Genomic DNA, 17,796 nt, shown 5'->3' on the forward strand with positions numbered 1-17,796 from the left:
CAGAAGAGTTGAAGCTGTTATAGCTGCAAAGGGTGGGCCAACTCAATATTGAACCTACGGACTTATGCCCCGTACACACGGTCGGATTTTCCGATGGAAAATGTCCGATCGGAGCGTGTTGTCGGAAATTCCGACTGTGTGTGGGCTCCATCGGACATTTTCCATCGGATTTTCCGACACACAAAGTTGGAGAGCAGGAGATAAAATTTTCCGACAACAAAATCCGTTGTCGGAAATTCCTATCGTGTGTACACAAATCCGACGAACAAAGTGCCACGCATGCTCAGAATAAATAAAGAGATGAAAGCTATTGGCCACTGCCCCGTTTATAGTCCCGACGTACGTGTTTTACGTCACCGCGTATAGAACGATCGGATTTTCCGACAACTTTGTGTGACCGTGTGTATGCAAGACAAGTTTGAGCCAACATCCGTCGGAAAAAATCCTAGGATTTTGTTGTCGGAATGTCCGAACAAAGTCCGACCGTGTGTACGGGGCATAAGACTGGGATGCCATTAAAGTTCATGTGCGTGTAAAGGCAGACGTCACAATACTTTTGACATTACTGTGTATGTGTCACTAGCTGAACAGTTGTATGAAGTAGTAGCATAAATGGAAATTCCACATGATGACACATTGAAGGGGATTTACTAAACTGGTGAACACAGAATCTGGAGCAGCATTCCATACTAACCAATCAGCTTCCAGGTTTTATTGTCAAAGCTTAATTGAACAAGCTGAAGTTAGAAGCTAATTGGCTACAGGGTTGCCAACCGTCAGTAAATTTTTATGGACAGTTTTGATTTTTACAACCATCTGCAAACATCAGGGGCTGATAATTTGTCATGCTGTATTGACTTTTTTTAATACAAACGTTTCTATTGGAAGATCAAGTTGTATACAGATTATTGTAGACAGATTTATCGACATTAAATATGAAAACTCCAACATAGACATGCTCTACAGAAAGTGGAACTGGATACGGGAAATCTGTTATCTTTACATACATTCTAGTGAATATCGGAATAGGAGAACAATAAGGTGAGGTAAATAATGGATGTAATCATAATAAAAGCTTAGTAGAGAAATAGATCATCAGAACCAATACTAGTCCATTACCTAATATACAGAATCATAAGAAGGGTTACAAAAAAGGGGGTATCCCAGTGTTCCCATTTCCTGTAAAACCGATGCATGGTGTCATACAAAGTATGGTGGATCCGCTCCGATAATTTGATCATCTCCATCCTGGCCAACACCCGTGACCAGGAAATGGAGGAGGAGCGCCAATTTAGTGCGGTCGCCCAGTGAATGGCCACAAAAAGTGTGCGAATCAATCTTGCACATGGAATGGGAACATCTGGGATGGAGGTAAAGAAGAGACACATTCTCAATGTTAATGTTATATGGTGACCTGCTATGGAAGATGTTCTGGTGGCCGCTTGTTGCCAAATAGGCTTAAGGTGTTTACAACTCACAAAAAATGGATAAAAGAACCTAAATCTGGGCAGCCACGAAAACAATGGGGAGACACTGTAGGGCAGTGATGGTGAGCCTTGGCACCCAAGATGTTTTGGAACTACCTTTCCCATGATGCTCAACTACACAGCAGAGTGCATGAGCATCATGGGAAATGTAGTTCCAAAACATCTGGGGTGCCAAGGTTCGCCATCACTGCTGTAGGGTAAAGGGAGTGGAGCTTTGTAGGTGTCAAATACCATCTGGTGTAAAGCTTAATTGCAGTCTCAGGAATAGAGAGTGATCTTGTATTTTTGAACATGTTTTCCAACATCTCTTCCCACTCAGGAGGTGTGAAATTGAGACCTGTATCTATCTCCCATTTGATCATTGGCTTCGTTTTTTTCTGTGAGAAATATTTCATTGAGATATATATTTCTAGAAATCTCTAGAAATCCGTGAGATCACCTATATTGACTTTTTATGTGTAAACCAAAGTTGTGACTTCAGGATTGGAGTCCAACCGAGTTGTGAAGGTTCAGCCGGACGGGGAACCAGTTGTGGTCGGAGGTAAAGGGGAAGCTGTCGCCACTAAGGGACCATCCACCTTATTACTGGAGACTACAGTGAGTAAGCTTGAGCAAGTAACAGAGCAGTCTTCTCACCAGCCGGGGACGGTGAAGAAGTGGGAAAGCTTCAGCGAGTGCCAAGCCAGGGACCCAGCAGGTTAGCGGGGGTGAAGCTTGAGGAGTATACAGCGGGATAGCTGTGGAAGAGCTCAGGAGATCCGGTAATGACTGGGATCTGGAAGTCTAGTGAGATACTGGGAGCTCAGTGGTTGAAGACCTACAGTGGGATAGTGTGAGATAAGAAACGGACTGTTCTGTGTTACCAAGAGTTATGTACAACTACCTTTAGTGACTGTTTCAAGTTCAGTGCCATAAGAAACAGCGGCCCTACCTATACAGACGTGGCATCCAGCTGGAGGCCTTTCCCTGTATAGCTGTCTACCTATAGTAGTCTCGGTGTCTGCCAATTAACATTGCATCTACCCAAGGGTGTCCTGGCCCTAACCTTCTCTTCCACAGTTCTTGTTAAGAGAAAATAAATCTCTTGTTCGCATTCAAAAAGTGACTGGCGCCCATTTCATCTTGCATTACACCCACCATGCCTGGTAACCCACTCTACAAGGAAGTATGTCAGCTCTCCCTAACTCTTGAGGTCACCATTAGGCCTCTGGGGGCCCGGGACTTTGCTACATACATATCGATTGTCTTTGTTTTTATTAGGAGTTCTCTTAATTTTTTTAGGTTATCAGTAAAAAATTTGCTTTGTCAGTAAATTTTCCATGCTGTGTCAGTAAAAAAATGCTGCAGGTGGTTGGCAACCCTGATTGGTTACTGTGCACAGCTGCACCTGATTCTGTGTTCCCCAGTCTTAGTAAATCTCCCCTATTGGAAATGCAAAAGCTTATAAGGAAGTCAACTGGAGGTCAGAAGAAGATCAATTTCAGGTCAGGTGCACCTGTGAAAGAACATTGTGGGAACTAAATCTCTTTTGAAACTCTTATCTAAGAATTTCCGTTCAAATTTCCCACCATTAGTGGGCTGCAGAAACAGCCGATTTCCAGTGCACTGCAAAAGTATTCACCCCCTTGGCTTTTTACCTATTTTGTTGCATTACAGCCTTTAGTTCAATGTTTTTTTTAATCTGAATTATATGTGATGGATCAGAAAACAATAGTCTAAGTTGGTGAAGTAAAATTAGAAAAATATATACATAAAACTATTTTTCAGAAATAAAAAAACTGATAATTGGCATGGGCGTATGTATTCACTCCCTTTGTTATAAAGCCCATAAAAAGCTCTGGTGCAACCAATTACCTTCAGAAGTCACATAATTAGTGAAATGATGTCCACCTGTGTGCAATCTAAGTGTCACATGATCTGTCATTACATAGACACACCTTCTTGAAAGGCCCCAGAGGCTGCAACACCTAAGCAAGAGGCACCACTAACCAAACACTGCCATGAAGACCAAGGAACTCTCCAAACAAGTAAGGGACAATGTTGTTGAGAAGTACAAGTCAGGGTTAGGTTATAAAAAAATTATCCAAATCTTTGATGATCCCTAGGAGCACCATCAAATCTATCATAACCAAATGGAAAGAACATGGCACAACAGCAAACCTGCCAAGAGACGGCCGCACACCAAAACTCACGGACCGGGCAAGGAGGGCATTAATCAGAGAGGCAGAACAGAGACCTAAAGTAACCCTGGAGGAGCTGCAGAGTTCCACAGCAGAGACTGGAGTATCTGTACATAGGACGACAATAAGACGTACGCTCCATAGAGTTGGGCTTTATAGCAGAGTGGCCAGAAGAAAGCCATTACTTTCAGAAAAAAACAAAATGGCACGTTTTGAGTTTGCGAAAAGGCATGTGGGAGACTCCCAAAATGTATGGAGGAAGGTGCTCTGGTCTGATGAGACTAAAATTGAACTTTTTGGCCATCAAAGAAAACGCAATGTCTGGTGCAAACCCAACACATCACATCACCCAAAGAGCACCATCCCCACCGTGAAACATGGTGGTGGCAGCATCATGCTGTGGGGATGTTTTTCAGCAGTCGGGACTGCGAAACTGGTCAGAGTTGAGGGAAAGATGGATGGTGCTAAATACAGGGATATTCTTGAGCAAAACCTGTACCATTCTGACCCCAAACACACTGCTAAAGCAACATTTGAGTGGTTTAAGGGGAAACATGTAAATGTGTTGGAATGGCCTAGTCAAAGCCCAGACCTCAATCCAATAGAAAATCTGTGCTCAGACATAAAGATTGCTGTTCATAAGCGCAAATCATCCAACTTGAAGGAGCTGGAGCAGTTTTGCCAGGAGGAATGGGCAAAAATCCCAGTGGTAAGATGTGGCAAGCTCATAGAGACTTATCCAAAGCGACTTGGAGCTGTGATAGCCGCAAAAGGTGGCTCTACAAAGTATTGACTTTATGGGGGTGAATAGTTATGCACATTGACTTTTTCTGTTATTTTGTCCTATTTGTTGTTTGCTTCACAATAAAAAAAAATCTTCAAAGTTGTGGGCGTGTTCTGTAAATTAAATGATGCAAATCCTCAAACAATCCATGTTAATTCCAGGTTGTGAGGCAACAAAACACGAAAAATGCCAAGGGGGGTGAATAGTTTTGCAAGGCACTGTACGTGCAAGCCATCGAATTTGAGGAATCGAGCATGTTGGAAATTTTTTGAAAAACAAACTATTTTCTAATCAATGATCGGAGAACCGTGCGAGAAATGTAATCGAAAAAGGAAATGCGCAACAAAAGAAAATTCCCGGAAGGGAAAGACGAATCCCAGCCACGAAAATTATTTTCTGCGGCAACATGAGGTGAAATCGAAGGCTTGGTTGGTCGAATTTTTTCGAAATCAATGGTGGCACCTCCGGATCACAATACGCACGAAATTTCTGATTTTCAAAAGAAAATTATTTTTCGAAATTCGACCCGTGTATGGCCAGCCTAAGAAGGGCTTCAATCTGATTGTACATGCAAGCTAAGTGCAGCTGAAAGCGTATTGCATTCAGCCAATTGACACGAGCCCAAATGTATTTCCGGTAAAACGTACAAATATCTCACCTTCAACCCGTCGTTCCAGGACTGTGAGCCGATCACAGACCTCTCTCTTCAGATCGCTGATCCGGAAAGCTCTGGAGAGAGAATAAAACAGTCAATGGATTGTTGCCACAGAATAAAATAATAACTGTAACCATCTGCATAGTGTACATGTGTACAGTATCAGCAAGATAGGGGGCGCACACGGGCTTGCCTCCGCTGTGCTGTGATTCGGGACAGGACAAGACAATCAGCAGGTCCCAGCCAATGATTTATGTCCGGGGCCTGCTGATCAGCTTAGCGAATCATAGTACAGAGCCCTGTGTTCAAAAGCAGCACACATTGCACATTGTTGGGCACACATTTAACCCCTTGATCGCCCCTAGATGATAACCCCTTCCCAGCCAGTGTCATTAGTACAGTGACAGTGCATAGTATTAGCACTAATCACTGTATTAGTGTCACTGGCGATGTTTGTAAGTCAGTTCCCACAAAGTGTCAGATTGGACTATCACATTCCTGTTATAAGTCGCGGATTGTCACCATTACTGGTATAAAAAAATGTATAGAAATTCCAGTATATATACCATAGCTTGTAGACGCTATAATTTCACGCAAAACCAATCAATATACGCTTATTAGGATTTTTTTTTTTTTTTTATTATTCGTTTAAGACCACCTCTCAAAAGTGGGTGGAACTCCACTTTAATAAAACAGATTCAACATAAATTTATGAAGAAATTCTTTTTACAATTATTTTATTTATTTAAACATAGGACACATTTGAGAACATAAAAAGAAAAAAGAAAGAAAAAAAAAAGAAAAAAGAAAACAGAAAAAAGAAAAAAAGAAAGAAGAAAAAAGAAAACAGAAAAAAAAGAAAATTTGAGAACATACATAGGAGAAAAACATAACCATTAAATTTAAACATATTTAAAACACAGCTTTAAATTTATGAAGAAATTTGATTTTTTTTTTTTTTAATTGGATATGTTTTATAGCAGAAAGTAAAACATATTGAATTGTCTTTGTTGGTCTCTACCTTGAAAATTCCTCAGAAACCTGAGTCAGAATGTTCTGGAAAACGTCTTCTTTGTCTGAAAGAAAAAAAAATATATACAAAGGTGGTATAAATCTTAAATTTTGTAAAAATAAAATATTGCTTATTATTTTTGTAGATTGCAAATGAAGCTTTAGACTGATTTTTGCATGTCCTCCGGAGACTGCTTAGTCCATTGTAAATATAGGACACCAGCAGATAAAAGTGACATTTTACAAACACGACTCATGGACCGTTACTCATCCCTTATCAAACAGATCAGTGTAAGGTTTCAATCAGAGAGAGCCAACCACAAGGCAGGCTGCTATTATAAAAAGGTATAAACCAAAACTGACCAAAAACCATTAGGCCCAGTTCACATCTGGCGATTTGGAATCGCAGGCAGAACCATCGCCATTCTGGCCGCGTTTAGAAATTGAACTGCAGTCGCGGGAAAACACGAAAATTGGAGCTTTTTTTGGGCGACGCGATGCAGTTTGCAGCAATTGCCACGTGATTTTCACGCGACAATTGCGGCAAAACCCGCACCACGTTTGAGGTGCCGTTAAAAATGAATAGCACCCAAACACGCGCTGTGCCTTTGGCCACCACTGCAGTGAGATTTGGATCTGCGCCACGATTCTTCCCGCGTTTCCAAATCACACTGGAGTTGTGGCAAAATGCACGACGCGTGTTTGGGTGCTATTCATTTTTAAACGGCACCTCAAACGTGGTACGGTTTTTGTCGCAATTGTCGCGTGATAATCGCGTGGCAGTTGCGGCAAACTGCATCTTGCCACCAAAAAAAAGAAGCTCCTGCTTCACGTTTTCCCACAATTGCAGTGTAATTTTGAAAAAGCAGGCAGAATCGTGGACGAATCCGCCCGCCATCCCAAATTGCCAGATGTGATTGGGGCCTAATGGTGAAATTTACAAGCAAAATCAAAACGACTCATTGAACGTTACTCATCCGTTATCAAACAGATCAGTGTAAAGTTTCAATCAGAGAGAGCCAACCACAAGGCAGGCTGCTACCGTCAAAACGTGTAAATCAAAACTGACCAAAAACCATTAGGCCCCGTTCACATCTGGTGATTCGGGATCGCAGGCGGAATCACCTTGACTTCAAATCGCACTGCAATTATGGCAAAACAGGAAGTAGGAGCAATATTTTGGGTGCCAGGCGCAATGCGGTTGGCCACAATTATCACGTGACAATTGCGGCAAAACCGCACCACGTTAGATGTGCCATTAAAAAGTAATGGCACCCAAAAGTAATGGCATTTTGCCACAATTGTAGTATAATTTGGAATTGTGGGCAGATTCTCGAAAATTCCGCCCACAATCCCAATTTGCCACATGTGAACGGAGCTTTAAAGCATTCCTTTACAGCATATCAAAACCCAAGAAAAATATCTATTATATTGCAGCTTACAAGTCCTAAGATATGGTGGCTGCATTTGTTTTGTTTTTTTTTAGGCCTTTTTTCCTTTATTTTTCCCCTGATGATCGTGCTGGTAAGACACTTTCTGTCCCAGGGTGGGTGGCGCTGCCTATTACCTGGAGAGTGACCTCCAGTGATGATTAACAGTTTGAAAAGTGGTGTGGTGTGGTGTATGCTGGGATCAGATTATGTGTAATAATACGTGGCACTACCTATCCCCCGGGGAGTAACCTCCAAAGATGGCAATCTGCTAACCCCGTGAGGTTACTAGTTAAACACAAGAGTGTTGTGTACTAGATTAGAATCACCCTGCTGGGCTATTACACCAGGCGCAAAACTGCAAAGGTGTGTGCCTAAGAGAAAATATAAAAGGAGGAAAAAACTGTTTGTGCAAATTTTTTTCCCAACCAAAGAGCCCGTATTAAAGAGCTCTTATATAAGATAACTCAATCCTCCACATTTGTATCCAAAAATGCATATTACATTGAAAAATTCATATGAGGTTATTAAAAATAAACTAAAATTTCTTGTGAGTTCATTACAGAGATAAAGTCTCTTGTGCAAAATGATCACAAAATAATAAAGGTATATAAGTTCAATCTGTAGTGCTAATTGCACATGAAACAATCCAAAGTGACTTGTGCAAATCCTGTGCAAACAACGTGATGTGATGTTCGTGCTCCCCTTCAGTTTCCCACTCACCAGATTCTCATACCACTTCAGTTCCCCACTCACCAGATTCTCATACCACTTCAGTTCCCCACTCACCAGATTCTCATATCCCTTCAGTTCCCCACTCACCAGATTCTCATACCGCTTCAGTTCCCCACTCACCAGATTCTCATACCTCTTCAGTTCCCCACTCACCAAATTATCATACCCCTTCAGTTCCCCACTCACCAGATTCTCATACCCCTTCAGTTCCCCACTCACCAGATTCTCATACCCCTTCAGTTCCCCACTCACCAGATTCTCATACCCCTTCAGTTCCCCACTCACCGGATTCTCATACCCCTTCAGTTCCCCACTCACCAGATTCTCATACCCCTTCACTTCCCCACTCACCAGATTCTTATACCCCTTCAGTTCCCCACTCACCAGATTCTCATACCCCTGCAAGGGTGAACCGCATAAAGTAGGGATAAAGCTGAAGCTGTCTTCCTCCTTGTTGGGTCAGACCCTAGGATGTCCTGACCTTAGGTTCCTGCTGTGGATAAGGGACGATGAACGTAACTGCCAGCTCCTGGATGATATATGGGGGGTTATTTACGAAAGGGGGTTATATGGGGGGTTATTTACGAAAGGCAAATCCACTTTGCACTACAAGTGCAAACTACAAGTGCAAAGTGCACATGAAATTGCACTGAAAGTGCACATGGAAGTGCAGTCGCTGTAAATCTGAGGGGTAGATCTGAAATGAGGGGAAGCTCTGCTGATTTTATCATCCAATCATGTGCAAGCTAAAATGCTATTTTTTATTTTCCTTGCATGTCCCCCTCGGATCTACAGCGACTGCACTTTCAGTGCAATTTCACGTGCACTGTGCACTTGTAGTTTGCACTTGTAGTGCAAAGTGGCTTTGCTGTTCGTAAATAACCCCCATGGTGTTGGACTGGGACCAGCACATCTGTACTGCCGGCTGCTGCTCAGGAGAATTCAGGCTATCCTGGATGCCAAAGGCAGTCCAACACCGAGGGGGAGATTTACTAAAACTGGAGCACTCAGAATCTGGTGCAGCTGTGCATGGTAGCCAATCAGCTTCTAACCTCAACTTGTTCAATTAAGCTTTCGTAATAAAACCTGGAAGCTGATTGGTTTCTATGCAGAGTTGCACCAGATTTTGCACGCTCCAGCTTTAGTAAATACCCCCCCCCCCCATATACGGATACCCCATGGTCTTGAAGTGCCACGGAGAAGGCGATCATCCAGAAGCTGGCAGTTATGTTCATCGTCGCTTATCACCTTCTGTCCAGGTCCCCAATGCAGGTTGGGATTTTGCAGCTGTGGTGGCAGCTCTGCACATGCTCAGTTTTCAGTGAGTTTCTATTCCACTCTATCACATCTGAGCAGCCCATGTGACCATAGAGTCACACATGTCGGCATATATTTTGTATTTATTTCAGGTACTTGTATAGCGCCGTCAATTTACACAGCACTTTACAAATTCATTGTACATTCACATCAGTCCCTGCCCTCAAGGAGCTTCTAAGGTCCCTAAATCACATTCATACATGCACATACAAGGGCCAATTTAGACAGGAGACAATTAACCTACCAGCGTGTCTTTGGGGTGTTGGAGGAAACCCACATAGGCACAGGGAGAACATACAAACTCCAGTTGGGATGGTTGGGATTCGAACCAGCAACCCTTTTGCTGCTAGGCAAAAGTGCTAACCGCTACGCCACTGTGTATACCACTACACCACTGTGAATACCACCACAGCACACCACTGTGTATACCACCACACCACTGTGTATACACATTAGTAAATGACAGTCCACTCCCACCCTCTTCCTCCATGCCCACTAACCAGCTAAACACAATGGGGGCGGGATATTACATGTAGATTAATGGAGGCTTCACCTCCCTCTTATTCTAAGACACAGGCTGGAGGGGTGTGACACAGCCTGTGACTGGCAGAAATCCGTCCACATTGTGTTATTCAAAAAAAAAATAATAATAATAAAGATTTGATTCCAAATATATATTTGTATGACAATTTAAAACAGTTGGCTGATATTAATTATTTGTTTTTACTCTGTATTCCAAAGGCTGTTTTTTTTTTGTTTATTTTTTTTTTTTTTTTGAACATGTGATCAGCAGCAGAGGACTAGAAGCTCCTCCTGCTACTGTTTTCCTGCAGACGGGCTGGGAGAGAGCTGGGTCATGTGACCGCTGTATATCGATTAGGAAAAAGGAACTTAGATTTTTTTTTTTTTTTACTAAAATAATTACAGTGACATCATCTATATACAGGAAGAGAAGGGTCAATGTAAATTACACTGTGTGTCAGACTCAGTACTTTTTTTTTTTAGTTACTTGCAGTGCTGAGTTCCATACACCTAAAACCAACACGCTGATATTATTGGTGCTGTTCCCTCCATTCAGTTTAGGAAGACCCATATAATATATAGACATTACCTGATCTCTGAAACGCAGCTTGAGGGACGATTCCATAAGGGGAACTGAAAAGGGTAAATGATTAGACATCAGACTAGGGTTCAGTTAGCAACAAATCAATAACTTTACAATATTTACAACATTTTATTAATTTGGTTTATGAAAGATGAGGCTTTAAAAAGCATTTTTTGCTCTGTGACTCCCCCCCCCCACCCCGAGCATCAAACACACATTTTTAATAATGATTTATTCACCATTTATAGTGGAACTTTAGTTTAAAAACAAAATGTCCAGAAACAGCAAAAATAAAAAAAGTCCCGTGCAGTAATTCCTTATTACAACTGAATGCCACCGGTCTTCCAAGTTATATGGCAGCCAAAGTAACCCAACCCACTTCCTGTGAGGCCAGGCTGTCATGGACCCACCCCCTTGGCAGTCTGGGCTCACTGTACTACTGCAGTGCATGGCGCTCACACATCAATTAATGAACACTGCTTAACCACCTCAATACCGGGCACTTCCCCCCCTTCCTGCCCAGGACAATTTTCAGCTTTCAGCGCTGTCACACTTTGAATGACAATTGCGCGGTCGTGCGACGCTGTACCCATATTAAATTTTTATCATTTCTGCCCACAAATAGAGCTTTCTTTTGGTGGTATTTGATCACCTCTGGGGTTTTTATTTTTTGCTAAACAAAATTTTGCTAGACCGAAATTTTTGAAAAAAAAAAAAGTTATTCTTAGTTTCTGTTATAAAATTTTGTTTTCTCCTTCACTGATGGGCAATGATGAGGCTGCACTAAAGGGCACTGATGGGAACTGATGAGGTGGCACTGCTAACATGGCACTCATGGGCACTGATGAGGAGGCACTGATATATAGAATTGATGGGCACTGATAGGCGGTACTGATATGCAGCAATGATGGGCACTGATAGGTGGCACTGATGGGCACTGATATGTGGCACTAATAGCTGGCACTGATGGGCACTGATAAGTGGCAATGATGGGCACTGATAGGTGGCACTGATAGGTGGCACTAATAGCTGGCACTGATAGGCGGCACTGATGGGCACTGATGGGCACTGATGAGGAGCTACTGATGGGCATTACTGATTGGCATCTGAAGGGTACTGACAGGCATTACTGATGGGGAACTGATTGGCATATATATGGGCACTGATTGGCACATTTATGGGCACTGATTGGCACTTTGATGGGCACTGACAGGCGTTACTGATGGGGCACTGATTGGCACATATATGGGCACTAATTGGCACATTTATGGGCACTGATTGGCACTTTGATGGGCACTGACAGGCATTACTGATGGGGCACTGATTGGCACATTTATGGGCACTGATTGGCACTTTGATAGGCACTAACAGGCTTTACTGAGTGGGCACAGACTGGCAGCTGATGGGCACTGATGGGCACCTCTCATGGGGCCTGCGCTGATAATCAATGTGCTGATTATCAGCGCAGACCCCCCTCTGACAGGAAGAGCTGCCGATCGGCTCTCCCTGTCAGCACGAACCGAGGAGAGCCCTTAAACCGGCACTTCCTGGTTCACGCTGTGATCAGCTGTGATTGGTCACAGCTGATCACGTGGTAAGGAGCCTCCGTCAGAGGCTCCTTACCACAATCGGAGTTGCGGGGTGTCAGAGTGACACATAGCGCCAACGATCGCCGCGTTGCGTTTCCCCCCTGCGGGCACGTGCCAGCATGTTGTCCTGCTGGACGTCATATGACACCCAGTCAGGATAACTAGAACCACCAGAAGTGGTTAAAGTGATTGTAAAGTCCGTGTTTTTTCCTATAAAAACAACAAACATGTTAGTGCCGGTTCACACAGGGGCGGCATGACTTGCAGGTCGACTCACCGAGGCGACCTGCACACGACTTCAGCGGCGACTTGCAAAACGACTTCTGTATAGAAGTCAATGCAAGTCGCCTGAAGTCGCCCCAAAAATACTACAGGAACCCTTTTCTAAGTCGGAGCGACTTGCGTCGCTCCTATTAGAACGGTTCCGTAGTACAGAAGGGGACGCTACTTGTCAAGCGGCTAGGTCGCCTGACAAGTCGCCCCTGTGTGAACCGGCAGTTATACTTACCTCCTCTGTGTAGTTGGATTTGCACAGAACAGCCCTGATCCTCCTCTTCTCTGGTCCCTCTTCTGTGCTCCTGGCCCCTTCCTCCTGTTCAGTGCCCCCCACAGCAAGCAGCTTGCTATGGGGGCACCCGAGCTGAATCACAGCTCCCTGTGTGTCCATTCAGACACGGAGCCCTGACTCTGCCGGCGCCCCCTCTCTCCTGATCGGCTAGCTGACTTTGATTGACAGCAGCAGCAGCCAATGTCGCCGCTGCTGTGTCCAAGCCAATGAGGAGGGAGAATCTCGGACGGCTGAGACACTCGTGGACATCGTTGGACAGAGAGGGACCTCAGGTAAGTATTGGGGGGGGGGTTGCACATGCATTAAGAGAAAAAAACCTTCTGACTTTACAAACCCTTTAACCACTTGCTGACCCTGACTTTTTCTGATATTTGATGTTTACAAGTAAAAATCTGTATTTTTTACTAGGAAATCACCTTTAGTAGGAAATATATATATATAGATATATATATATATCTATATATATCTATATATATATAGATATATATATATATCTATATATATTTAGCAGCGACCATAGAGAATAAAATGGCGATCATTGCAATATTTTATATCACACTGTATTTGCGCAGCGGTCTTTCAAACACAATTTTTGGGGGGGGGGGGGAAATACCCTTTATTTAATAAATTAAAAAAAAGTAAAGTAAAAAGTAAACCCAATTTTTTGTATAATATTAAAGATGATGTTACACTGAGTAAATAGATACCTAACATATGTCACGCTTTAAAATTGTGCACGCCCGTGGAATGGCGACAAAGTACCGTACTCTAAAATCTTCACAGCAACACTTTAAACTTTTTGACAGGTAACCTGTTTAGAGTTACAGATTAGGTTCAGGTGCTAGAATTATTGCTCTCGCTCTAATGATTGTGGTGATACCTCACATGTGTGGTTTTGAACACCGTTTACATATGCAGGCGCGACTTACGTATGCGTTCGCTTTTGCACGCAAGCTCGGAGGGATGGGGCGCTTTAAATGTTTTTTTTTTTTTCTTATTTATTTTACTTTTTATTTTTTATTTTTGCACTGTCCCTTTAATTAATTTTTTTTTTTTATCACTTTTATTGCTATAACTAGGAATGTAATAGAAATAAGCATGACAGGTCCTCTTTATTGAGTTAGAAAGACCTCAGATCTCTCAATTACCTTTAAAAGCCCCAAAAAAATGAATTTTGCCTTTAACAAATAAAAAAAAAAATCAGCTCTTTAAGCCATAGAGGCAGAAGTGATGTCAGATGTCGCTGCGGTCCTCCAAGGGCATAGAGCCCAGTTGGGGCCATCTTGCCTTCACCCAGCTTTTTGCCTAGTCATCGGCCATACCGGATCGGTTCCCGGGTTACCGATGGCTCCGGTAAGCTTGGGAACCGGCGGGAAGCAGCGGGAGATGGGGGGGGGGGACACCTCTCCCGCAGCCTATAAAAGTGGTCCCGCGGCGAATCCGCTTGCCGTCCATTGCGAGCACAGTGCGCGTGCGCCGGTGACATCACCGCATGCTGCACAGTGCACGCTCGGGAGATATTTACTGTATCTACTGGTAAACCTTATTATAGGGTTACCTGTTGGGTACAAAACAAAAAAAGGGAGTTTTACTCCCGCTCTAATCCTGGAGGAAGATTCACCCACCAATGCTTCTGGAGGGGAAAAGGAAGGACCGGTGATGTCATTGGACCCGTGGGTTGACTGCAGGAGTAAAGTTGCGTACAAAGCAGACAAAAAAAAAAAAAGTGGCAGTAGCTGGCTTTCACCTTTAACAATATTTCACCACTTCTCAGAGGGAGGAAAGGTAATCCCTAAAGTGGTTGTAAACCCTTCCATATACAGTAGTACCTTGGATTACGAGCATAATTGGTTCCAGAAGAATGCTTGTAATCCAAAGCACTCGTATATCAAAGCGAGTTTCCCCATAGGAATCAATAGAAACTCAGATAATTTGTTCCAGTCACTGCTAGCGTATGCAGTACCGCATGTAGCCAGAGGTGGGGGGGGGGCACCGTAAACATTCGGAGACACTCAGAGATGCTTGGAGACACTCTGCGACACTCTGAAATGCTCGGGAAAGGAGTGTTTCCGAGTGTCTCAGAATGTCTCTGAGCATCTCTGGGTGTCTCCGAGCGTCACCAGCGCCCCCGCACCTCTAGCCACATGCGGTACTGCACACCCCAGAGGCCTGAATCCTGCTCTACTTGCGAGACAACGCTCGCAAATCGAGTCAGGATTTAAAAGAAAAAAAAAAAAACAGCTCATATTGCGAAACGCTTCTAAACCGCGTTACTCGCAATCCGAGGTTTTACTGTACCCAGTGAAGTGATTATCCTCAGATGATACACAGAGATGAAACAAATCCTCCTACATAAGTTTCACCTGTTTATCTGCAGTCTTCTCTTCTCTACATGCGTTCAAAGTCCAGAATTTTTACAGCTTGTCTGAGCTTTTAGAATGCAGGGGGGGGTGGAGAGCTGAAGTTACACTCTGCAGAACTCACATAGAGCTGATAAGAGGGAAGGGACACACCTAGACATGTGCAATTCGTTCGTACAGAATTCGTTCTTTTAACTAATTTCGACATACCGTATTCGTTAATTTGGAAATATCCAAATTAACTAAGGCCCCTTTCACACTGGGGCGGTAGGGGGCGTCGGCGGTAAAACAGCGCTATATTTAGCGCTGTTTTACCGCAGTATTCGGTCACTAGCGGTGCGGTTTTAACCCCCCGCTGGCGGCCGAAAAAGGGTTAAAACCCCTCGTATAGCGCGGCTATAGCCGCGGTATTACCATGGTATAGCCGCGCTGTCCCATTGATTTCAATGGGCAGGAGCGGTTTAGGAGCGGTGAATACACCGCTCCAAAGATGCGGCTTGCAGGAATTTTTTTCTTCTCCTGCCAGCGCACCGCTTCAGTGTGAAAGCCCTCGGGCTTTCACACTAAACAAACAGCGGAGGCTGTTTAGGGGCGGTTTGCAGGCGCTATTTTTAGCGCAATAACGACCTGCAAACCGCCCCAGTGGGAAAGGGGTCTTAAACCCCTTTAATAAATTTGAATATTCGAAAATTCGTAAATTTGTACATTCGTACATTCGTAAATTCGTACATTCAGAAATTCGGAAATTAAAAAATTCGGAAATCTGAAATAATAATTAACTAATAATAACGTAACTATTACTACCTATTAAATTATAGGTATTGTAATTTCCTTTCAAATTTGTTAGTGAACATAACGAATACAAATTTATCCGATGTCACGAACAACGAATGTTGCATCTAAATGATTGGAACGTAATGAATTAATAATAATAAGTAACAATAATAATAAACTTTTTTTATTATTATTATTTATTATTAATTTGTTCCGTTCCTTTTGGTTTAGATGCAGCATTCGTTATTTCGAATAATTCATAACTTCAGATAAATTCGTATTAGTTATGTTCACTAACAGCCAAATTTGAAAGGAATTTACAATACCTGTAATTTAATAGATAGTTATTATTTCAGATTTTTGGGTTTTTCGGATTTTGGAATTTTTAATCACCAAATTTTCTAATTTATGAATGTACGAATTTACAAATGTATGAATGTACGAATTTACAAATGTATGAATGTACGAATTTACGACTGTACAAATTTATGACGAATGACCCGAAAAACGAAAAAAAAAACCCCAAAAAAACGAATGAAATGAAAATGAACACATTTTTTTGGCAGTGCACATGTCTAGACACACCCCCCTTCACACAGCACACAGGAACAGAGCTGAGGCTGTCAATCACAGGCTGTGTTCTGGAGCTCCCTCCCCTGTCCTTTTTTTTTTTTTTTTTTTTTTTTTGGTGTCAGGAAAACTTGTCAGAAGTGACTTATACAGATAGCGTAGGTACAAGGCAGTGGACAGAAACTACACTCAGTGCTCTGGATTGAGATAAGTACACATTATAGAAGGATATGCTTTGTTCATATTTAATGTCTGAGGTTTACAACCACTTTAATCTCAGTTCCTTGCCAAATACAATCCTCTGTCCAAAGAATGCTGCACATAATAAATATTGCACTTGTTCTGGTCATGCAAAACTCGCAACACCTGCCACCTTCATCCTTAAGGCCCGTAACACACGATAAGAAAATCAGAAGTAAAATTTCGTCCGACGAACGATCTGCCGATTTTCTGATCGTTAGTATGGTGCTTTCAAGAGCCGATTCTGAGTTTTTTCGGCTGACAAAAACTGGATGCGCAGACTGTAAAATTGTTGCCGTACGTGAACACAACGTCCGATTTTCATTTAATTGGTACGGTTTTCGTCTGAAAAAAAAAATTGTAAGAGCGAGACTACGCACGCTCGGAAACGAAAGAATACATACAAATCTATTCAACACATGACGTCACTTCTGAAGTTGAATTCTGTCCTACGAGAATTTTTGTATGTTGAGTAACCTCTTCACTTTTGATATGAGACTAGCATGCAACAAAAATCGGATGAAAATTCGTCTGATAATCTGATCGTGTTTACCAGGCTTTAGACCAGTCTTCCTCAACCTTTTCAACGCAGAGTAACCCCTGAAATAATTTTCTGATCTCGGGGAACCCCTGCTAAAAATGACTATATCTACAACTCATGGTACATTAGTGTGGTCAGTAGAAAGAATGTTCCTTACACTTGTGGTCATTGGGAAGAATTCCCCCCTTAGACAAAGCTAAAAAGATCAATGGTGTCAGTGGGAACTTATCTGAGAGGCAGAAATTTCTCGTTGCTCAAGGAACCCCTAGCAACCTCTTGAGGAACCCTAGGCTTCCATGGAACCCTGGTTAAACCTCTTGAGGAACCCTAGGCTTCCATGGAACCCTGGTTGAACCTCTTGAGGAACCCTAGGCTTCCATGGAACCCTGGTTGAACCTCTTGAGGAACCCATGGAACCCTGGTTGAGAAAGGCTGCCGTAAAACCATGTC

The 17,796-nt window shown here is 42.8% G+C and overlaps 1 protein-coding gene across 1 annotated transcript in view; it reads right to left on the bottom strand.

The window, feature by feature from the left end:
• Positions 1-17,796, bottom strand: part of LOC141109905 (high affinity cGMP-specific 3',5'-cyclic phosphodiesterase 9A-like) — a 66,746-nt gene that overhangs the window by 31,900 nt on the left and 17,050 nt on the right. The window contains exons 3-5 of the mRNA XM_073601157.1: positions 10,711-10,754; positions 6,128-6,182; positions 5,110-5,180 (exon numbers count right to left, since the gene is read on the bottom strand). Coding sequence (XP_073457258.1) covers positions 5,110-5,180; positions 6,128-6,182; positions 10,711-10,754 — 170 coding nt within the window. The remainder of the gene's footprint in view (positions 1-5,109; positions 5,181-6,127; positions 6,183-10,710; positions 10,755-17,796) is intronic.

This window comes from Aquarana catesbeiana, linkage group LG10, assembly GCF_042186555.1.
Source record: "Aquarana catesbeiana isolate 2022-GZ linkage group LG10, ASM4218655v1, whole genome shotgun sequence".
NCBI lineage: Eukaryota > Metazoa > Chordata > Amphibia > Anura > Ranidae > Aquarana > Aquarana catesbeiana.